General features: G+C 44.1%; 2 protein-coding genes across 8 annotated transcripts in view; one reads left to right on the top strand and one right to left on the bottom strand.

Moving 5' to 3' along the window:
• The first annotated feature begins 3,333 nt into the window (after positions 1–3,333).
• LOC127610357 (uncharacterized) overlaps positions 3,334–23,393 on the top strand; it is a 29,451-nt gene continuing 9,391 nt past the window's right edge. For 3 of the 7 annotated variants that reach the window (XM_052080397.1, XM_052080396.1, XM_052080395.1), the window contains exons 1-21: positions 3,398–4,061; positions 4,442–4,525; positions 6,040–6,156; positions 9,039–9,185; positions 9,557–9,748; positions 10,804–10,887; positions 11,400–11,518; positions 11,606–11,720; positions 11,800–11,877; positions 11,974–12,089; positions 12,749–12,911; positions 14,981–15,105; positions 15,192–15,288; positions 15,654–15,803; positions 15,909–16,058; positions 16,348–16,604; positions 19,792–19,924; positions 21,420–21,605; positions 21,913–22,065; positions 22,705–22,922; positions 23,203–23,383. In XM_052080397.1, the coding sequence (XP_051936357.1) occupies positions 3,561–4,061; positions 4,442–4,525; positions 6,040–6,156; positions 9,039–9,185; positions 9,557–9,748; positions 10,804–10,887; positions 11,400–11,518; positions 11,606–11,720; positions 11,800–11,877; positions 11,974–12,089; positions 12,749–12,911; positions 14,981–15,105; positions 15,192–15,288; positions 15,654–15,803; positions 15,909–16,058; positions 16,348–16,604; positions 19,792–19,924; positions 21,420–21,605; positions 21,913–22,065; positions 22,705–22,922; positions 23,203–23,383 (3,366 nt within the window). In that variant the 5' untranslated portion in view covers positions 3,398–3,560. Of the gene's footprint in view, positions 4,062–4,441; positions 4,526–6,039; positions 6,157–9,038; positions 9,186–9,556; positions 9,749–10,803; positions 10,888–11,399; positions 11,519–11,605; positions 11,721–11,799; positions 11,878–11,973; positions 12,090–12,748; positions 12,912–14,980; positions 15,106–15,191; positions 15,289–15,653; positions 15,804–15,908; positions 16,059–16,347; positions 16,605–19,791; positions 19,925–21,419; positions 21,606–21,912; positions 22,066–22,704; positions 22,923–23,202; positions 23,384–23,393 lie in introns of all 7 variants that reach the window. The other 4 variants (XM_052080393.1, XM_052080394.1, XM_052080399.1 and 1 more) reach the window with 4 other exon arrangements.
• LOC127610384 (uncharacterized) overlaps positions 20,517–23,393 on the bottom strand; it is a 70,736-nt gene continuing 67,859 nt past the window's right edge. Inside the window, exon 3 of the mRNA XM_052080521.1 lies at positions 20,517–20,753. Within this exon, the coding sequence (XP_051936481.1) occupies positions 20,577–20,753 (177 nt within the window). The 3' untranslated portion in view covers positions 20,517–20,576. The remainder of the gene's footprint in view (positions 20,754–23,393) is intronic.

Raw genomic sequence — 23,393 nt, 5'->3', positions numbered from 1 at the left:
CGCCATTGCATGTTCTCCCCTCAGCCACAGTACAGTTATCACTCTCTTTTCATGCGGGCAGTCCCCGTGACATCACCCCCGGACCCATCTTCCAAGTCGTACTTAGTGGCTCGAGGAAAATGGGAGTAAATCTCACAAGGCCTGTGGTGGGAACACATCAGGACTTTATTATCAACTTGGGCGGCAGTGATATCAGCCATCAGACTGCTAAACTGAAAGCATCAAAAGCTCCAAAGGAAGAAAGATGGCACCTTTACAGAAGTTTCAGATCAGATCACAGGTTTAAATTATTATTCACGAATTTAGGCCGCAGAGTTCTACACAGGACTAAGATCTGTGGCGAGGGAAGACTTCCAGAGTAAACAACATAAGGAAGGTGTTACAGTAGCCTAATCGGAATTCGTGGGGAGAGATGGCACACCTGGTTCAAATCTTATCTGACAGTGTCTCTGCAAGCAAAGAACTTCCCATCCTCTATAAATATTTACAGGACCGAACAGACAACATGCAATGCAATAAAATAAGGAAATGTCATGACGTCTACTTAAAAATCTTGAATGTGAATTGGCTTACGGTGTATTTCATACATAGAAAATATGCGAACCAGGAGAAAAAAGTTAACTAGAATTAGAATTACATATACATTCGAAAAAATGTTCCCATGTAACGTGGAAGAGTGTGTGCAATTTTGCAATTATAATTTTAAAAATCATAATATGTACTTTGATTGTCTGGCAACCAGTTAAAGGTTTACCCGGCCTATTGCCCGAAGACAGTTGGGATAGTCCCCTGCATGCCCACGAACCTTGTGAGGATAAGCGGATTCGAAAATAGATTGGTGGATAATTAAAAAAAAATCACTGAAGAAAAAGCAACATGTCAACTTATTGTTGACAATAGGTTCCACACATTTTAAGAGGGCGGCCCGGTGATCCAGTGGTTAGCGCGTCAACCTCACAGTGCAAAGGTGCAGGGTTTGATTCCGGCTGCGGCCTCCCTGTGTGAAGTTTGCATGTTCTCCCACGGCCTGCGTGGGTTTTCTCCGGGTACTCCGGTTTCCTATTCCATAAGCATGCATGGCAGGTTAATGGAACACTCTAAATTGTCCCGAGGTGTGAGTGTGAGCATGGATGGTTGTTCGTCTGTGTGTGTACGCTGCGATTGGCTGGCAACCGGTTCAGGGTGTCCCCCTGCCGACTGCCTGAAGACGGCTGGGATAGGCTCTAGCTCCCCCCCGCGACCATTGTGAGGATAAAGTGGATGGGAAAATAGATGGATGGATGGACATTTAAGAGCTCCACCATAAGTACACTTTATACATGTTCTTGTATAATTTACATGAACGTATGGGGAAGTTTCTTTCTTTCTTTGCTAAGGGAATGGCTGTCACATTGGTAGCAGAACCCAGTGATTTCCCTCAGCAAATCATAGGAAAGGTAATGCAAATTACATTTAGTACGTATACTTCATACAGGGCCTAAGGCAATTCCCTACTTTTGCCTAATGGTTAGTCCGCTATCTCTAAATTGAATCTGCCATAAAGTCAAAGTTTTCCAAGATGACTTCACAGTGAAACCAGATCGCTTTTAAAAGCATCAGTTAACATGTCGACTCCAGAGCAGTCAAGATTACAACAGTCGCTCTGCTGTAATACTTGATATTCATTAATGTATCAGGGGGTTTTATGTTTGAGCCTTACAAACAGTCCATTTTCTTTGTAATTTGCTAACCAAAAGCACACTAGATTTTTAGACAACCTAAAAGCAGGTATAACTTGGTGGTGTAGCACAATTTTGATGGATATAAACGAAGCACAGGCAGACGGATTCTGAGATCCATGGACATGTCTAATGTATGTCATCATATTTCATTCCACTGAATCAGTGAGGAAATAAATTCATTGAATGAATTATTAACATTATCATAAGACTATTTTCATAGCACCCCACTGATCGTGTGGCAAAACAATGACAGGTGGAGGAGGGGGACGAAATGGAAGCACAAAGTAGGGTGCAAGGTGGTCTCTAATTTCGCATTTCACATATATGACTACACCATGCGAAAGGGAAGATATTGCAGTTTACATTTATATATATATAAATGCCTGTACAAACACATTTTGTGTGGGCCAATCTCATACACGTACCCCCAGCGAGTCAGTTTCTGCTTGCGCAATGAAGCCAGTGTTCCCGAAGAAGCACAACACAAGCACAGGGGAGAACATGCAAACTCCACACAAGAAGATTCAAACCTCTTTAAAACAGACATGTTAAATTCTTTTCCACCGTGCTACCTGAAGAAAAACAATCAAATGAAATAATGGTTGTCTTGTCTAAAATGAGGTGTGTGGCATTGCTCTTTATTTGCTGAATGATAGCCTCCTAATTATTGAGAAGATGACCTCCTGACGAGGTGCTGTTGTCAAGTCAGAGGTCAGGAGAGCCGAAAGTGAGTGTTCCTTTTTTGGGAAAGTTTTCATCAGCTGCAGGACTATCTCTTTTCCTCCCCGCAAATATTTTCTCTGCCCTCCTCAGTAATCCCCCGCTGTTTAGACATAAGCACCCCAGCACTAACATTCCAATCCGTCAACCCAACATGGGAGCGGTAGTCGGGGGGTCAGCATCTGCTTGGCCGCTATTGGCCTCGCACGTGTGCAACTGCCAGCCGCTCAGAGGCTCAAGGAGATGAGTGACAGAAGGTTGTGTTCCGTGCTGCTCAAGAACCTGCGTGACAACTGTTTCCTGCAGATGGAGGAAGAATAAGGCTGGTACCCTGTGGACTTTACTCTCACTTCTGGGCAGTCGGCGCTCACTGGAGCATCGGATACTCTCTTCTGAAGAGACTTGTCGACACCCAGATTCTGTTCCTCAAACAGAAACAGTCAGAGTAGGTGTGTGGGATTAAGCTGAGGAGGATATTAGCTCACACTGGAGGGGCTCCGAAGAGTATTCTAACTTTTAATTCTTTGTCTCTTTTCAACTGGTTCTTATTTTTGTGGGGAGTTTTGACACACAAAGGCTTCTCAGACTTCTCCAAGCTCCTGACAGCGAGAAAAAGAGAGAGAATGGAGAGGTGGTGACTTCATCCTCTCTTGAACCAACCCTCTGCTCTCCCCCTCCTTCCCGGAGACTTTTTTTTTTTCACTCTGAGCAGAAAGTCATTCAGGCAGCATGCCAGCAGTTTTCATCCTGCTGCGGTCCCTGGTTATCAGGCTCCTCAGTAGCAGTCTGGTTGGCTCACTGGTCCAGTCCCTCAGGAGAAGCCTCTCTTCAGCCGTCACACACCTCGGCACAGCTCTGCGCCACGTCTGGGAACGTGTGAGCTCCCAAGAGTCCAAGGAAGCCATCGTAGGCTGTGTGCTATGCATTCTCAACATGCACAAGAAGGTGGACAACTGAGCTCCCCCTTCACTTGCAGTTCAACCTTCCACTTGTCAGCAGCACAGAGACTGGACAAGCAGACGCAGTGAGTGAGGACAGTGTCCAGAGGAATGTGAGGGACTTTTCTTTTCAACGTGAATTTGGTCTACAGATTTTTTTTTTCTCATCCGGACACTTACCATGTCTGAGAGCATCGTCAGGAAGATACAGCCCTTCACAATCGGGACGAAGCTGTCAGTCCCCGCCGTGCCCAAATGCCAGGATTTTACGGAGACTTATCTGCACTGTCAGAACATTGATAACTGCACACTGCAGCAGAACCTGAACTCGCTCTACCTCAGTCAACAGCAGGTCTGCGCACATGGCCCCTGCCTGATCGTTCCCACCGGCCAGCAGATCACCCCCGTAAAACAGAAAGAGCACGATATGACCGCAGAAGACCACCTCAATCAGAACGTTGCGCCTTCCTCTGCTGTTTCCAGATCCATCAAGAAGATCACAATCTCTGGGAATAAGAAAAGCCCAGAGAACGCAATTTCAGTGGGACTAAAACAGCGATCCGTTTTGGGATCCACATCCAAAAACCACAACAACAACAACAACATCGGTGGCACATGTCATTCCAACCTTCCGCGGATTGTGGGAGTCGACTGTGACAATAAGCCTAACTCTCAGTTCAAGGTACAAGACACAGTCGAGATATAAATAGCATTTAAATGTCAATTTATACTGTGTATTTAGATGTGTGCCTCTTACAATACTTAGCTATCCATGATTTTATGATTCCAAATGTTTTTCTTTCTTTCTTTCTTTGTCTTTCTGTCTTTTTAAGCTAAATCCACAAAATGCTCTTTGACTATTAGTTGGCTCAATCTATAAAAGTATCGGAATCAATTTTCAGGTAGTTAGCCTTAGATTTTACAATCAAGCCCATGCCCCCTGAGGCTATATTACACCCTTCATTGAAGCACATTTATGCTAGCTTTGCCGTGCTCACAAGCATCCTTACCTTTGCTTTATATTTATCGATACCAACATTTTAATTTGTGTCCAAATTTTAGGTTTTAGTGACTACAAACAATGGTGAGGATTATCCAGCGATGCAAGAGCAAACCAAATCAAAAAGACAGAAGTCCATACAACAGGTAATAAGCTTTTCTCAATTCGACTGTTAAATCAGCTATTACTCGTGTGTGTGTGTGTGTGCGTGTGTGTGTGTGTGTGTGTGTGTGTGTGTGTGTGTGTGCGTGCGTGTGTGTGTGTGTGTGTGTGTGTGTGTGTGAGTGTGTGTGTGTGCGCGCGCGCATGTGATTGTGTGTGTGTGTGTTTTAAATGAGTACAATTCCATGACTTTTTACTTTATTTAACAAACTTTTCTTCTTCATGTCTCAACTGTTTTATTGGTGTTTTGTTTTATTTACAATATGTGGTTTGCCCTCTACGTTTTCTAGTATGGCACATTTATGGGGCAGTGAATTCAAGGGCAGTGTGAGTCCTTGCGTTTCCTCTTCTTTGGCTGTCACGAAATGTAAAAAGTCACCGGTCAGCAGAATAACCCAATCCACTGCACTGTATGCAGTGTGTTGCATGACATTGGGCAAAACGTATTGTTATGTTTGGCCAGGCCCTCGTTGAAGTCATCTCTGTATTCCTGTGTGTGTGTGTGTGTGTGTGTGGTGCTCTGTTACAGCACACCCTTCAGAGGCAGTGCTCACTGGAAAACATGAGGTCAGGGAAGATGTTAACAAAAGAAAAGACATTGTAAAGTCCACATGGAGGCCGGTAATAATAACACGCTAACACAGTGATTGCCTTCCTCGTACTTTTAGGTCATTCGACTGGATAACAAATCTTCATTGGCTCGCACACTAGTTACTGAAACAGCGTGTTTTCTTGTCTCATTTCAAATAAATAGGTGAAAATCCATTAAAGAAGCAGATGTAAAGTACAAAAAGAAAAGTTTAACCAAAAAGATCAGAACAAAAATCAATTAATGACACCAGAAAAAATTCAGGTGTAATCTGCAGTGTTAAGAAACATGTTATACAACAGCATTTTGAATGGTAAAATGGCACAATGTTTAATTGTAGCATAAAAACAGATCGACAGATAAAAACAGGTGTTGAAACTGTGTCTAAAGGCAGACATTCAAGTATCTGCCAATTTCCACTTCCTCCATGAACCCAGGTGCTTCCCGACTGCAGGAAAGCTTGTCGAGTGGGAGCATTGTGTTCATTTCCAAAAAAAATTATATAATGCCGATATGGATGGAGGTTTTTTTTTTTTTTTTTTTTTGCAAAGAGTGGCCTTGGGAAGTTTTCAAGCTCTGACTGACACAAACAACATAAATGTTGAAATTGTGGGCACTGACGATGTATTGGTTTCAAACAAGCAGCATGATCCCATTTCCTTGTACCCAGCGACCTTGTAAAGTGATTTGTCTGTCTTCATACAATATTCACTGTGTGATCGACTGGTGACGAATCCAGAATGGAGTCTGCCATCCACCCGAAGTCTGCTGGGATATGCTCCAGCTCACTGTCCTTCTGATGGATGAATGTTGCGATCATGACATTTCTCTTTTTCACAAATCCTGAAGACTACAGGTATTTGCTTAGTTCCAAATTGACATTTAAACTTCCCATTGTCTGAATGGCAGGACAAAGATGCTCAAAGATGTCAGCATCACGCACAGAATGAAGAGCCATCATATGTTACATCCAAGAGTGACTTCTATACTCAGCACACATCTGTCTTCAACAAGGAAGTACTGCAGGTAAATATATAATACGTAGTGCAAATTGCCTGAAGACATTTCATGTGTTCATTAAAAAGAAAAAAGAGAAAAAAAGAGAAAAAAGTGGTGTACTTGTGCATAACATTCCCTTGTGCTTGAACAATAGCAGGAAACTTGGCTGCCTCTGTTAAATGCAAATTAAATACATAGAATTCTAATTAATGTCACGGTTACCATCCATCAGCTTTGGGTCCTGTTATTTCCTGCTGTGAAAAGACCATGAAATGATTTTTCCACATAATACCGTTTTTTGAAACTACGGTGGAACCTCTGAGCACTCTGAACGTGATCCGATTTGATAAATCCAAATTTGGGGGAAAAATATGCCTCATCAAGCCTGACCTCACCAACTCTCCGTACACTTCGGTTAAGGATCCAAAGGCTCAACTTCACTAAATACAGTTGAGATCCACTATTTGTGCGGAATAGGAACCGGGTCATCCCACAACAAAAATCCTCATATATTTCATGCGCTTTGATAAGCATTGGGCGAATCCATCCATTATCAGAACCAGTTATACTCACAAGGGTTGCGGGCATGCGGGAGCCTATCCCAGCTCTCTTTGAGCGGTGAGCCTCTCAAAGGTGCAATTTTTAAAATTTTATCCCAGATGAACTATATTGTGGTTAACTTCACCTTTTACTCAAATGTTATCTTCAAAATATAACCTTTCAGTCAAGAAAGTATTTATTATTATGAGGAAATGGTTTCAGACATGACGCTGTTTTCTATTTAAAAAGCTTTTGAACTTAGACCAACTTGGAAGTCAACTGTGGAGTGTACTGTTCAGTATCTCATTGCATTTTAAAATTTTATGACCACGGATGTAAAAAGGAGTGAGACTGTCTTTAATTTATTAGCCGTATATTTTCCCTTAAATTGGAATCAGGCAAAATATGTTCTGCTGCTTATTTTGTCCCAAGAAGTTGAATGAGCGGTGTTCGGGAAAGGGGAGACAAGGAGGGAAAAGCTCCACAAGTGAAGCAATTATTTAGGGATGAGATCATTGTTTGGTTCTATCTCTTCATGCCTATGGCCCTCCAAGGCTTTATGAGCTGCAGAACGGGTCACGTTATTTCATCCCAACTGACATGCTGGTGGACCTGCAAGTTTGGTATAAGGACATTTTGTCCAGTCAATCTGTCCAAACATGAATCCGTTGATTTGTAGTAATAAGAACTATTGGCTGTCGCAAGCTCTGGAAGTGTTTGTCTGAAAAGCAACATATTCCTGTAGAATATTGTTCATGCTAGCAAATTTAGCTGCTTTTAGCTACATTTAGTGATTGATCTTAATAGACATTGTGACAATGTGCTGAAATGATGTTTGCGGATGTGTGTTAAGCAGTCCTAGATTTAGATACCTCAGAACATGTCGGGTTTATAAGGAGTTAATCGATCGAGCCGGAAATTTTTTGGTTATTTATCTATTTTTTTAAATTTTAGAGATAGGGATTTCAAAAAGGCGTAATGCTTGATGCTAAGGTCGCAAAGCCGGTCAGCACATGGAGAAATGCACCATCTGTCTCAAAGGCCGTTCTGCAAAACTTCACAACATTCATCAGCATTTTTCCATGACAAAGTATAGAAACCTGCACTCCCACAGTTGTTTTCAGGGCCAAGCCGCATACCTAGAGCAGCGTAAAATGTGGCTGAAGGGTCAACACTTTAAAATGTGTAAACATGTACAGGTGTGCTTATTTTTACCTTCAATTGCTAAAATTCAACTTTAGGACTAAAAGGCTGTCTGAAAGAGAGCCATTTTGCTTTCTAAATATATTTACCCAAAGGATGACATCAGCAGCAGCTCTGTTTTCAATGTAGTAACATATTGTTTGCATCATAGAAGCAGCCATACAATCTAAACTGCTAATATCGGCGGTCTTCTTTTTTTTTTTTTGGCTTGACTAAGGCCCAATTGTATGTTGGGACCAGTAAGCCATTGTTGTGCAGAGTGGACAGGAAGAAACAAGGGAATCATAGACTTCCTGGATGAGGTCATTGCGAACCATGAGATTCTTCCAAGATTGAAGCGATAGCAGCAGGCACATTTTGTCAAGCTCTTTTCCTTCTGTTCTACACATAAATACCTCGGATGCCACAAGGGGCCCGTAAACATAACACAAACCTTTCTGAAGCCAAGTGACATCACACATTTTACTCTTGGGCAAAGTCTTGTTTAGTGGCCACGTCACATGTGGTTGAGATGTTTAATGCAGATGAGGAAGGGAGTTTTGAATATTTATTATGTAGTATTACTCACCTTGTATTCCTTTCGGTTCAAAGTGTTGTGAACCGAACTGTAATTTGGCGTTCGACAAAATACATAAGAGAAGCTCTGTGGAAAATAATAGCTTTGCTTATTTCTAGATGCCCCAACGAGGTTCTTTTTTTAGTACTGGCATAACAAATAAATTATGCATTTTCAAAAGATTGGGGCTGTTGTCACCTGCTTTGAGGCCTCACTCTTGATGTCATCGGACAGAAAAGTCAGCTCTGCATAAAGCCTTATGCAATCGTGTCCTGGCAGTGACCATGGGAAACGTCTGATTTGCATAATATAACATTAAGAACAAAATGTTTCTTGATGTGCCTGAAGCACTGTAAGCCAAAGCCTCTCTTACCTCCTTATCAGCAGAAATAGCACTGTATTTACAAACATTATACTACCACTTTGTCTTGAGAGGTAAGCAACACATCTGATGTCATGCAAACAGCAGGCGTGGACACTTCTTTAACAGAGGCTGTGCAGTTCAATTCTATGGGCTTGTATGGAAGAAAATTCCAGAGCCTTGGATTTCCTTGTAGAAAATAATAAAGAAGATTAAAATGAACTGACACAGAGGAAATTGGCTTTGTAGGCTGAGACATGGAGCAAAAGCAAACTTCGAGACCTGAAGGATGATTCCAAAATTCAGGGCTGCCCCCTGCAGGACTGGGATGAAGCCTCACAGATACTTCAGCGAGATCTTAAGGACTTTGACAACACCCTGATTCAACTCAACCAGGTAGCTATTTTTTTCTTTTCTAGTATAGGGAATCCTTACCAGGACAATACAATGCAAAGTTGCTTGTCACTTTCAACGTTTAAGACATTGGAAATTTGAACGTATTCATTAATCACAGTTAAACAGACAGTTTATAATTTTCATCCTCTGAAGACATTTTTTGAAAATGATAGATTGCAGATGATTAACCTACCTTGGCATTCAGAAACCAACAGAGGAGGATAACCAAGAATTGTAGATTTATGTTTTCCCCCACATGGTTATATCCAAAGGATTTTAGTTGAAATTTAGAAGACCTGCGAGCATATCATTATGCTTCCGATGACACGTTTGGTGAACAATGCCATTTTTGTTGGCCTCCATTTCAAAAGACAGGTGATCAGCTGATCTGCAAGCTGAATCCCTCTTCCGATCTTGTGAAGAATCAGCTCAGCCATCTGAAAGACCAATGGAATATTCTGAAACAAACAGCTGCCAGCCAATCCAGGGTCCTGGGAGCTTCCAAAAACCTGCAGGAGTTCAACAAAAAAGTGGACAAGCTCGAGACATGGATTAAAGAGAAGGTCAAGTACAGCTATTCAGTCCTAGAGCAACATGAAGTTTGGCCTGTTTTTACCATCTTTTGTATGCAGTATGTCATAGGTATCAAACTCAGGTCCTGGAGGGCTGCTGTCCTGCATGTTTTCCAAGTCTCCCTGTTGCAACACACCTGATTCAAATGAACAGGTTCAATGTCAGGCTTCCGCAGAGCTTGCTGATGATGTGATCATTTGAATCAGGTGTGTTGCAACAGGGAGACTTGGAAAACATGCAGGACAGCGGCCCTCCATTTTGACAACACTAAATTACAAATGACCAACTAGCAACCACAAATATAAGCTACCGGAAATCAAATATTAACTGACAAATTATTCACGAGTGCTCTCATTAGCTTCATTTAATTGTCTATGTCAACATAATTATTCAGTCATGTGCATTCTGTCAGTCATCTATCAATTCCTACTTTGTGATCTGATCGTATCAACCATTCTTCGAATTGGATTGCAAACACAAAAAACAGCAGCTCTGAAAATAGCAGTGGTGACAATAGCTCAAGTGAACAAAATGAATGGCGCACAATAAAACTTAGAAATGAATGTCTTGGCTCCAAACAGCAATAGGTCTGTGAATAATGTAAACAAAATATAACATAAAAAGTAGGAGTCCTCTGCTAATTCCAATCACCTATGCGTGAGATCGGCAGATAGCGATTCCAGTACCGATCATGTGGATGAGCTACACGTTTTTTTAATTACAAATTTCAAACTGACAGTGCAGAAAATGCAAACATGTATATAATGATTCAGTTACTGGTTTTGTCTGTAATGTGCAGTTAAGAAAAAGGGGAGGAGACACTGCACTGCACACAGGTTGGTGTCTAGATTGCTGCGGGTTATCAGTTTTTGTGATCGGCAACGATCACTGATCAATCAGATACTTTTCTAAGCTGTAGGCTCTTTCTGTTTATGTCCTTCCTTGATGGTGGGTGTATTGTGGTATTTCTCTAGTGCCTCTAAAAAAATAGCTGGTGTCCAAACTAATGGAGGCTATAAACTCGTACTTTTATGTGTGCCAACAGGAAGAGGAGCAGTCTCTTGTTAATGTCCTGGTTGCAAACGCTGACAAACTGCAGCTAACCAGAAGAATTTTAGATTTGAAACAGGTGAGAGTTAGCAATAATTGAGAACAGTGAAATGTATATGTAAACAGTGGCACGGTAGTCGACTGGTTAGCACTTCGGCCTCACAGTGCAGAGGTGCAGGGTTCGATTCCGGCTCTGTGTGTGTGAAAGAGAGCGCAGATGGTTGTTCGTCTATGTGTGCTCCGCAATTGGCTGGCAACCAATTCAGGGTGTACCCGTCTACTGCCCGATGACAACTGGAATCGGCTCCAGCACACCCGCGGCCCTTGTGAGGATAAGTGGATTAGAAAATGGATGGCTGGATATATAAACAAAGCATTAACAAACTAACATTCCACATCAAAGTTAATTGTAAATTTTAATAAAAAAAGGTTAAACAATTTACAGTACGTTTTGGGTATTTTCTGGTGCTTATCCTTATTATTTCACTTCAGGCAAACTTTCCGAGCCATCAATAGTCCAAGGTGCAAAATGAACTTTTATACCATTCTGACTGTATTATATACTTGTTTTGTTTTGCTTCTTTACTGTAGGATGAGCAGCTATACAGAACTCTGCATGAAGAGATCAATCACATGGCTCTAAAACTGGAGAAACAAGGGAAATCAGATAGTAAAAGCATCTCAAGCAGGAGAAAAAATATCAATAAAATGTGAGTGTCCCTCAGGATGAACCAGTCTACTAATGGAGTAATAACTACATGTTAACATTTTTATTGTGTTTCTTGGGTCGTGTACAGGTGGTTGAAGGTGCAGTCTCATCTGAAAAAACACCAAGACAATCTTCAACTTGCACTGGAAGTGTCTTCATTTTACCAGCAGGCTGACAACATATTATTTGCTATTAATAACATGGTATTCAAATTTATTGCCCTTATTTTTTCACTGTCCAACACATGGAATAACATCATTGGAACATCTGCTTTCATCTCAGATGAAAAGCATGTCTGCCTCAAAACAGCCAGGCCTCCTCGGGGAGAGAGAAATCCGTGACATCGCCAGTCAAATCATGGTAAGAATGATTTTTTTCCCCAAAATAAAACTGTATTTCTAGACCTGAAAGTGTTTTGCAGACACCCTCTCGACCTAACATGTATATGTGTGCTAGATGTCAGATGTGAGTATGTCCCAGCTGTCAAATCTCCACCCTGTCGTGGCTGCCGGTGTAAAACAGAAACAGAGTGAGGTCAAGGACTGCTGGGTTTCTCTTCAGCGGGTTTTCAGGTAAGTTAGCCGGTCAAGATAAGAAAACTGTGGAAGTCCCGTGAACACAGGTGTCGCTGTGTTTGTCTGTTGCCGGTAAAGGCAAATATAGGTATGGGTACATTTTAAGGAGTTACCAGTCTCAATGGCTGGGGAACCATCAGTGGGCACAGAATTTGTTTAAATCAGTATTATGCCCCCCCCCCCCCTTAAAATAGAGCTAATTTCAAGGTAGACATTGATGTAACAAGTTCGATGCGTTATATCCAGAATGCCAAATTAGTAGGAAGGCCTGAATATAATCAGAACAAGGTTATGACTTCTACAGTCACCACATCTTAGCCTGAGAGAACACCCATGGAGATTTTGGAGCAACATTAGACACTGCTCTCCACCACCATCATCAACACGGCAAAGGAGGAAATATCTCTGGGAAGAATCATGCTCAACCCTGCCCAACCATGAAAACTCTTTCAGGCTTACAGAATGTCCTACTGGGGGACTATCTTCAGTTCCCGAAATGACGTAACCGCTGTCGTTTAAGCTGTGTGCCTCAGCTATTTAAATCCAAAAGACACAAACACTGGCAGAACATTCACAACCATAATTGGACTTTATTGTAGACTTCGAAAGCCCTGCTGTCAGCACCAGAGCAATCTCTTGCTCCGCTTGTCCTGCAGGAGTGACCGGACAGACCTCCCTCTCATGGGCTCAACATTCACCAGGGAAGACGCTGACCCCTTGACACCGACCCTAGAGCTCCCATGCAACATGGGAACAGAGGCTCAAACGACCAAGGGAAAGCAGGGTGCAGAATGGCAATTTCATCCTGAGGACAACATGGTAAGCAGTGAAGGTATTAAGTTCTGTTAGCTTGACCACACTGTGGCTCTTAGCTAGTAGGGGAAATATGTCATCAGTGCCAGCAGCATCTGTGGCCACCGCAAAGAAAGTGTCAGACGGTTGGGAAAACGCCTTACTTCTAGTTTGGGAAGCCTCTTCCTGTATCTGGGGTTAGATGTAAGCACTGATTCCCGATTGACACCCAGCAAGCATGTTTTCATTTCCACTTGTCAGTAATACACTGCAGTACATTGCCAGATTTCCCAGTTGTAAGATGGTCCCCAAATAAATGATTTTATACCACACCTTCCTGAAATACTACGGTTATCCCTTTGTAGCAACCAAAAGAAGACCAGTCTTAATAATTTCATACGGTTCCACGCAAAATGTCAAACTCTGACTGTCCAACCATGCTGAAGGCAGGGCCAGAGAAAACACACTTTTACGCTCACCTCAAAGTCAAGTGACATAGCCTTTCACTTTATGACAGAATAATATCCTGACTCAACCTCCTGAACAAAGTACAGCCATTGGTGTGTTACTAGATGGTGGGTCAATCCATGATGACTGGATCATGATCTGAAATTATATTCTGGCAGCCATGTAAGAAATTATCATTATTTACATATTTATTATAATTCAAAACGATAGGCGCGTTCAGAACTATGTGTACTACTCTGAGAATGGGTGTGTTAAAGAAGGCACGCTCCACTCTCGTGACTTTTAGGACGCAGCCAGCACTGCCGCCCCGTGTCACCGGTTGGGGCGCTATATAAAAGACTCACCCTGTCCCTCCCAAACAGACACAGGGTACAGCTACTGCACAAACAACGAAAACGATAAGAAAATTGAGAATAATGATTGGCTCTTTCCATTCTAGTTATTTTTCCCTGCTCTTGTTCCCAGCCTTTGACAGGCCCATTGTAAATGACAAGGGCTATTGGGCATAATGGGCTGGTAATAATGGTTTTCTTCTCATCCTGAGCCGTCACAGCTGTGAGTGTTGACTGCATTGAACTGAACCTTGTTGCTCATCATCAGCTGCAGCTTCACTCGCTACTCTTTATAGTGCAATTAATAAGACCATTTAACCAAAACCCAAAAGACCAAATGGCAGCCAAGACAAAGCCAGTCACAAATACCAACAGTTGAAGTCATTTGTCACTTACTTTGTAGCGTTTTACCTCAAGGCGCTTGTGTGTGCATAAGCGATTGCAGATGAGCTGGTTTGTGTGTGACAGCAGACAGACCTTGGTGGTGTGTGTAAATACTGTTGATAATGTGCGTTGTTTACAACTATGTCCAATTAGTAAATAGTATTTTTGTTGCCTGTGTGTTCATCGTCATCTGTATGCCGGTGATTGTGACTCACAAATAGCGGATTCAGTGTAGATGCCAGTAGTACGGTCTCTTTATTGCTGGAGGTAAACACGAGCATCATTTGTTTCTATGGCTAAGTGTAGCCAGATGCTAGGCCTGAAGACCAGATGGACTCAGTGCTAAGTGATAGTTTTTGGCTGACATCACTTCTTAGGAAGACACTCAAGAGGGGATCAGTCAGAAACAGATGAGGTTCAACACTACTGTGGGATCAGTGTCTTGCGAAAAGAGATGGTTGGATGAGGCCTGAAAAGCAGATTACCACATGAAAAGATTTACTTGCACGATCTGACATCATCTCATTCATAATCTTTGGATGTTGGGCACACTTCACGGGTTGTTTATATTACAAAGGAGGTAGAACAGAAGCAAATGTGTAAGGGAATAGATGTCGACTCCATTCATCACGCTTGTATTGGGATGTGGGATTTAAATCAGGGGTTACATTTGTGACCGTTTTGGATGTCCATCTTGTTCTCTATTTGTTGACTGAAAACAGTTACGGTTCACTTTTTTGTGGTAGTGGGATTCATGTGAGAAATATTTTTCTGTTTATCCTTGGTCTTGTCATGTTTATTTTCGAGGAGTGCGTCATTCATAAAACATTTGGCAAGCGTCTAAATATTCCTGCTTCCAGCTATGGTGCTAATATGTTCTATCTTGCTTTTGATCATTTATTTTTTCACCAGAGTACATCTGAATGTTGTGGGAGTACTAAGCAAAGCCAAGCAGCGCAAAGTGTGAACCACATCTCTTCACCCATGGGAGGTGGGCCTGATGATGTCATCATCAGTCATCAGTCCAGGAGGGAAAGGTAATTTCAGCGGACCTTCACTCCCTCTCTCTTATGTAATGTGAGGTATTTATGTAAGTCATTATATGAGTTGCATGTCTTTCCAGGGGTAAGCTTAGAGGTGAGCCCAAGCCTGCCACTGCCCCGAGAGCCCACCCACGGCTTCATATTCAACTCCAGAAGTTCACTGTGTCAGCTGACAAGGTACACTGACCTCTGCAAGCGACACCAAAAATTACTTTTTAAAGCTCAAGTCTTTTTATTTTTTAATCCGCTACATTTCATTGAAGTAATCGTTCAAAGTCTGCACGACATTTGTGCACGCTGTAACAGACATGAGGTCATGTTTCATAATGAGCAGAACTTCAAGTGTTCACTTGAAATGCTCCAGTGTAGCAGCAAATGTCAAGGCTCATTTGTACTCATACAAAGTAGTTTTGTGAGGTCAGGAGTAGAAACACACCTCATTTTGAGTACAGTAGCTGTGTTGCTTGTTGCTTAGCCAAATTACAGTGTTCTTTTTCTGTGAACACCTATTCTTATAAGCTAACTTTCCATGTTTTTTTTAGACTCTGTCCTGGCTGAAGGAAAATGTTTCCATGGCCACACAAGTGTGCTCAATAGCCACTTTCGAAGGAATCGAGGCAGCCAGGGGTTGCCAGCACGCAGTGCAACAAGAAATCCTCACCAACAAAGACCGGATAGAGGTGGTCAAAAAAGTAAGCGAGAGTTTCTTCTCGAATGACTTTGTGTAACGGATACAATGAGCTAATTTGCATTAACTGATGGTATACATTCAAGTTATCTGAATGACCCATTTTCAGGAGGGACACAGTTTGGTCCGCGCTGAGCACCCAGGCAGCATCAAGATAGAGCAGTTCCTCAGCCAGCTGGAGATGCTTTGGGAAGAGCTGCAGAGGAGGCACCAGAGAAATGCTGTCTTCCTGCAGGCCTCAGAAGACTTGAGCGTGAGGGTAACATTCATCGCATAACCTGCACGCTCAGACATTATTTTCTTGACCTGAATGGAGTTATGCTAGATGATTACTTCCGTTTTCGCTTTGAAAGAAACTGAACGTCCATAGTGTGAGCTGATTATTTAAGAGTCTGAAGATCACTTAGTATGATTTACATTGTTATTACGTGAATATGAGTTTGTTATATTATAAGGGGCACATTTTTATTGCTCATACTGACCAAAGTTACTCGCAATGAAAAGAACCCCTCTCACAAACTATGACGTTCTGCTTCTTTGCTATAAAGGTTTTTAAAGTACAACAGGCACTTGGAAGCCTGGAGTCTTGGCTGGAGTCTGTGGCGCTTTCCATGAAGGAGTCCTCGCTCGCCCGTGAGCCTGAAACAACGTCAGTTGCAGAGCAAGAGAACTGTCGGCTCGGGAAAGAAATAGCCATTCGTTCCGAGGAGCTTGGTGCTCTCAGACAAGAGGTGGAGCGCCTACAGGGCCACAGTCATCCACACGCACGTGGCTTGCCATCACGTATGGAAGAGGTGAACACAAAGTAAGATGGAGTGTCCTTTCTTTGAGATCTCATTCAATTCAAACGGTGAAGTTGTGCGCATGACTTAACGCGCCCCTGGGGCGGTCGGACTAAACGTTTTCAGTGTTTCCACAATGTTATGCTTGCCAGTTCTAATTTCAATATTTCATTTATTTTGAAGTTATTATTAGGACAATCAAGAAAACGTATTATACCCACATATTTTTTTCGCGATGTGTTCACCCGTTGAAGCTTTGGCCTCGGTCATTTCTGAATCATAAAGCACATGATGTCTGATCCTTCGTTATGACATCTACTTCCCTACCACACACTGAATGTCAGACTCACTCTTTCCATGCTTCTCACTTTGGTTGACTTATACCATGAAAGGATGTTGCCATGGGCACTGAGTACAATTTGGGATTCAGCTGTATTATTAGATGTACCTATACTCATCAAAAAAAGACTGCAAAGAACACCAAACTGACTAAAGAAAACAAAGAGTGGTAAAGGTTTCCATTTAGGTCATTCAGAGTAGGTAATGAGCACGGCCTGGAATAGGCACGTCAAGAAAGCTCTCACTAACCCACAATTGGGCTGGTGTCATTTATTAACCCTGAACGAAAGCAACTTCAAAACTGTTTAATGTGGAAAGATATCATTGTAGTTGTATCATCGGATTGGCGGCCGCATGTTCTGGACACTCGGGTGAAGAGAGGGGCGGAGCTGTCAACTGATCACCACCTGGTGGTGAGTAGGCTCCGATGGTGGGGGAAGATGCCGGTCCGTCCTGGCAGACCCAAACGTATAGTGAGGGTTTGTTGGGAGCGTCTGGCGGAATCCCCTGTCAGAAGGAGTTTCAACTCCCACCTCCGACAGAGCTTTTCCCATGTTCCGGGGGAGGCGGGGGACATTGAGCCCGAGTGGACCGTGTTCCGTGCCTCTATTGTTGAGGCGGCCAATCTGAGTTGTGGCCGTAAGGTGGTTGGTGCCTGTCGTGGCGGCAACCCCCATACTCGCTGGTGGACACCAGCAGTAAGGGATGCCGTCAAGCTGAAGAAGGAGTCCTATCAAGCCTTTATGGCCTGTGGTACCCCAGAGGCAGCTGACAGGTATCGATTGGCCAAGCGGGCCGCGGCTTCGGTGGTCGCCGAGGCAAAAACCCGAGCGTGGGAAGAGTTCGGTGAGGCCATGGAAGCCGACTTCCGGACGGCTTCGAGGAAATTCTGGTCCACCATCCGACGTCTCAGGAGGGGGAAGCAGTGCACCACTAACACTGTGTACAGTGGGGATGGGGCGCTGCTGACTTCGACTCGGGACGTTGTGAACCGGTGGGCAGAGTACTTCGAAGACCTCCTCAACTCCACCAACACGCCTTCCTTGGAGGAAGCAGAGCCCGGGGACTCTGAGGTGGGCTCTCCTATCTCTGTGGTTGAAGTCACCGATGTTGTTAAAAAGCTCCTCGGTGGCAAGGCCCCAGGGGTGGATGAGATCCGCCCGGAGTTCCTCAAGGCTCTGGTTGTTGTGGGGCTGTCCTGGTTGACACGCCTCTGCAACATCGCGTGGTCAACAGGGAGAGTGCCTCTGGATTGGCAGACCGGGGTGGTAGTCCCTCTTTTTAAAAAGGGGGACCGGAGGGTGTGTTCCAACTACAGAGGGATCACACTCCTCAGCCTCCCTGGTAAGGTCTATTCAGGGGTGCTGGAGAGGAGGGTCCGTCAGGAAGTCGAGCCTCAGATTGAGGAGGAGCAGTGTGGTTTTCGTCCCGGCCGTGGAACAGTGGACCAGCTCTACACCCTTAGCAGGGTCCTTGAGGGTATGTGGGAATTCGCCCAACCAGTCTACATGTGTTTTGTGGACTTGGAGAAGGCGTTTGACCGTGTCCCTCGGGGAGTTCTGTGGGGGGTGCTTCGTGGGTATGGGGTACCGAACCCCCTGATACGGGCTGTTCGGTCACTATACCACCGATGTCAGAGTTTGGTTCGCATTGCCGGCAGTAAGTCGGAATCGTTTCCAGTGGAGGTAGGACTCCGCCAAGGCTGCCCTTTGTCACCGATTCTGTTCATAACCTTTATGGACAGAATTTCTAGGCGCAGCCGAAGCGTTGAGGGGGTCCGTTTTGGGGGCCTCAGTATTTCATCCCTGCTTTTTGCAGATGATGTGGTGCTGTTGGCTCCTTCAAACGGGGCTCTCCAACTCTCACTGGAGCGTTTCGCAGCCGAGTGTGAAGCGGTTGGGATGAAAATCAGCACCTCCAAATCTGAAACCATGGTCCTCAGTCGGAAAAGGGTGGAGTGCCCACTCCGGGTCGGGGAGGAGATCTTACCCCAAGTGGAGGAGTTTAAGTATCTTGGGGTCTTGTTCACGAGTGGGGGTAGGAGGGAGCGAGAGATCGACAGGCGGATCGGTGCAGCGTCTGCTGTGATGCGGACGTTGTATCGGTCTGTCGTGGTGAAGAAGGAGCTGAGCCAAAGGGCGAAGCTCTCAATTTACCGGTCGATCTACGTCCCAACCCTCATCTATGGCCACGAGCTATGGGTCGTGACCGAAAGAACGAGATCCCGGATACAAGCGGCCGAAATGAGTTTTCTCCGCAGGGTGTCTGGGCTCTCCCTTAGAGATAAGGTGAGGAGCTCGGTCATCCGGGAGGGGCTCAGAGTCGAGCCGCTTCTCCTCCACATCGAGAGGAGCCAGATGAGGTGGCTTGGGCATCTGATTCGGATGCCTCCTGAGCGCCTCCCTGGTGAGGTGTTCCGGGCATGTCCCACCGGGAGGAGACCCCGAGGAAGACCCAGGACACGCTGGAGAGACTACGTCACCCAGCTGGCCTGGGAACGCCTCGGGATCCCCCGGGGAGAGCTGGAAGAAGTAGCTAGGGAGAGGGAAGTCTGGGCTTCCCTGCTAAAGCTGTTGCCCCCGCGACCCGGCCCCGGATAAGCGGTAGATAATGGATGGATGGATGGATATCATTTCGAATGGTTCCTTTTCACATCTCAAAAGTAAATTCTCGACACATGTGGATATAACCGTACTCTGCTGTAGAAATGTTTATGTGACACATGATTACATCAAAACCTCAATCTTGGAGAGTAAAATAAACTCAGATAATATACGCGGTGTGTACAATATGGTTGCTGAAAGGCGCTCGAGTGCGAACGCCTGTGATGATAAGGTGTGCCTGATTTTCCGGTGTTTCAAATGTTTCCAGGTACCAACGTATTTTAAGTGCCCTGACTCAGCAGAGCTCCAAGCTGCAGGACAAGCACATGCAGACTGAGTCCTTGAAGCAAGTGGAGCTGGACAAGAGTCAGGAGCCTGACAGTACTCCATGCTTAGTTCAGGTGAGACATACCATATATATACAGTGCGTGTGTGTGTGTGTGTGTGTGTGTGTGTGTGTGTGTGTGTGTGTGTGTGTGTGTGTGTGTGTGTGTGTGTGTGTGTGTGTGTGTGTGTATGTATATATATATATATGTATATATATATATATCCCCATCCATTTTCGATTCCGCTTTATCCTCACGAGGGTTACGGGCATGCTGAAGCCTGGCCCAGCTTTCTTCGGGCAGTAGGCGGCGGAACAACCATCTGCGCTCACACTCACACCTAGGGACAATTTCAAGTGTTCCATTAACTGCTTCGCATGTTTTTTCGAATGTGGGAGGAAACCGGACTACCCGGAGAAAACCCACCCATAAAATTCTTCGCCTCACCCCCTCTCGGGTGGTGTCCGTCCCTCATTCAGCTCTGGTCCTCTACCAGAGGCCAGGAAGCTTGAGGGTTCTGCGCAGTATCCTTGCTGTTCCCAGCACTGCACATTTCTGAATGAGGGACGGACACCACCCGAGGGGGGGGTAAGACGAATTTTTATATAAATATGGGTGGGTTTTCTTCGGTATAATATATATATATATATATATATATATATATATATTTTTTTTTTCCTCATCTCACCCTTCGGGTGGTGTCCGTCCCTCATTCAGCTCGGGTCCTCTACCAGAGGCCAGGAAGCTTGAGGGTTCTGCGCAGTATCCTTGCTGTTCCCAGCACTGCACATTTCTGGACTGAGATGTCCGATGTTGTTCCCGGGATCTGTTGCAACCACTCATCTAGTTTGGGGGTCACTGCCCCGAGTGCTCCGACCACCACAGGCACGACTGTCACCTTTACCTTCCAGGCTCTCTCCAGCTCCTCTCTGAGCCCTTGGTATTTCTCGAGTTTCTCATGTTCCTTCTGCCTGATGTTTCCATCACTTGGGACTGCTACATCCACTACAACGGCTTTCCTCTGCCCTTTATCTATGATCACGATATCTGGTTGGTTCGCCATTACCATCTTGTCAGTCTGGATCTGGAAGTCCCACAGGATTTTCGCTCTGTCATTCTCCACCACCTTCGGAGGTGTTTCCCATTTTGACCTTGGGGTTTCCAGTCCATACTCCGCACAGATGTTTCGGTAGACTATGCCAGCCACCTGGTTATGGCGTTCCATGTAGGCTTTCCCTGCCAGCATCTTACACCCTGCAGTTATGTGTTGGATCGTCTCATATATATATATATATATATATATATATATATATATATATATATATATATATATAATATATATATATATATATATATATATATATATATATATATATATATATATATACATACACACGTATATATATTTGTCTAACTGTTAACGCTTTGAGTATGACAAGCTCTTTTTGGACGGTTTAAAGAATATTTTACGGCACACTTAAAACCAACACTTAAAGTAAATACATACCTCATGGGTGTGGGAAAGTTTCTTTTATGAAGTACATAAAGTATAATAGATATTTGTGTATAGCCTCTCCACAGTAAGAGCTCATCAAATCCTGACTTGCTGGGACTTCAAAGTAGTGGTGAGGGTGAGCTAAGCAGGGGGAGCTCTGTGGAGGAACTGAGAGAAGCTGCGGGGATGCCGAATGACACCGTGAGGGAAAGAATACCATCGCAACGTCACGAGGAGTCCATACAGGAGCTATTGAGCAAGGTGAGAAAGGAAAACGATAAGTAGAGAAACCCATGGGTTATTAGGTACAAAGTATTTCTGTCGCAACAGCTGGGCAAATAAATATAGCAGCATCTGGTTTAATTTGTGTGCTATGGATTTAAAAGGCCACAAATGAGCATCTTGCGGCGTTTTCTTTTCAGTAATGTGATTTATGCAGTTCGCGTCAGGATAGCACATAAACATGCCTTAGGAGACGCCACGTCACCTCCTAACATTTGCAATGTTTATCTCACTGAAGAATAATGAGTTTCATCAAGTTCTCATGATGTTTTATGTGCAACCCTAGCAAGCCAGACTGTCTGTGTGCTTGGAGGAGTGTCTCTGCTGCTGCAATGACCTTAACCTGGATGTCCTTGAGAAGGAGACAGATATGGCAGTCCAGTGTGAGCCAGATCACTGTGACTTGGAGACTCTGCAGGAGAGGACCACCCAGCTCGAGGTGACAAGAATATTGTAACTATGTGATGTTCCAAATTCAGAATTGCACCAAAGCTAATATTTGAACAGACCTAATTTGATGGATGGAATTGTCTTTTTTCTGCCAGATTGTGTCCCTTCTTAAAAAGGGCCATCTAAACTCACTATTAAGCTGTCTGTAGGTGTTTGTGTGTGTGGGTGTGTCACATCCGAAGGGTACAGGATGAAAAGTGCGCTTTCACACCAAATATCTGTGGGAGTCATGTGCGCACACGCACGCAAAGCTCTCTGGACCTGATAACATTGTAGCAGAAATGACCTCATCCCACAAACTGAAATAAATGTACCGTCAGCAGACAGGAATCCTATCTCACTGTTCTTGAGGCTCACTGTTGCAGACGGACGCAATAAAGTATTGCTCCCAGAGAACCTTTAACGCGAATAATTACTGCCTTGTCAAAAGGAAGAAAAAGGTGGATCCGATGGCTACTTCGCTATTGCGTGATCACACATATGTGGACCATATGTTTTTCTGCGGTAGACTACATACAAAGCTACGGCGATGAAGTCATGGGCAACGTTACAACTAGTACATGCTTACACAACAGTGCCAAAAATGATGCTGAAATCATCTTTTATTGTGATTCTGCGATCTTCACAGACTGACTATGAGGTTCTCACTGATGAAGTGAAGGAGATGGAGAGCCAGGCTTGTCGTTTGAAGGAGCTCTGCCCAGAGAGCGTACTGGTACTTGGGACAAAGATTCGGGCAATACTGAAGGTCTGGATGGAGCTGGGGAAAAGAGTGATGGAGCTCAAATCACGTCTGCAAGAATTCCTGCATCTCCAAGACTTCTTCAGGAGCTACCTTTCAATGATGTAAGAAAACTGGACGGATATGCCAGGTTTTAGGGACAGATGTTCTTGCCATCTTTACGTTTATGTGAACATCTTTAAAAAGTAAAGAACAAAGTTCTTGTGCTTGAAAAGTAATGTGTTCAAGAAGTTGCCACACATATCCTGCAAGTTAGACATCCTCACTTATGTCCCTTTAGGGTGGAGATCTGGTTATTCTCATATTTTATGAATTACTTTTTCTCACAACTCTGTTCCTTGTCTCTTCCAACACCTCTTACCTTTCCCCCACTTGCTTGGATAGCTCATGGACAGAAGACACTCGGTCATGCATCTTCTCAGAAGCCTTGCATCTGAGATCAGATGGACAGAGCCTAGTGTCCACAGAGCTTGATGTACAAATTGAGCAGAAGTTTGAGGAGTTTGATGAGCTGGCGGCATCTGGGAGATATATTTTAGACAAAGAACACCATCTCACTCAGATGGTGAGCTGGG

The sequence above is a fragment of the Hippocampus zosterae genome, chromosome 11 (assembly GCF_025434085.1).
Source record: "Hippocampus zosterae strain Florida chromosome 11, ASM2543408v3, whole genome shotgun sequence".
In the NCBI taxonomy this organism is placed as follows: Eukaryota; Metazoa; Chordata; class Actinopteri; order Syngnathiformes; family Syngnathidae; genus Hippocampus; species Hippocampus zosterae.
Note: the sequence above shows the minus strand (reverse complement) of the source record. Positions and strands in the feature narration are given on the sequence as shown.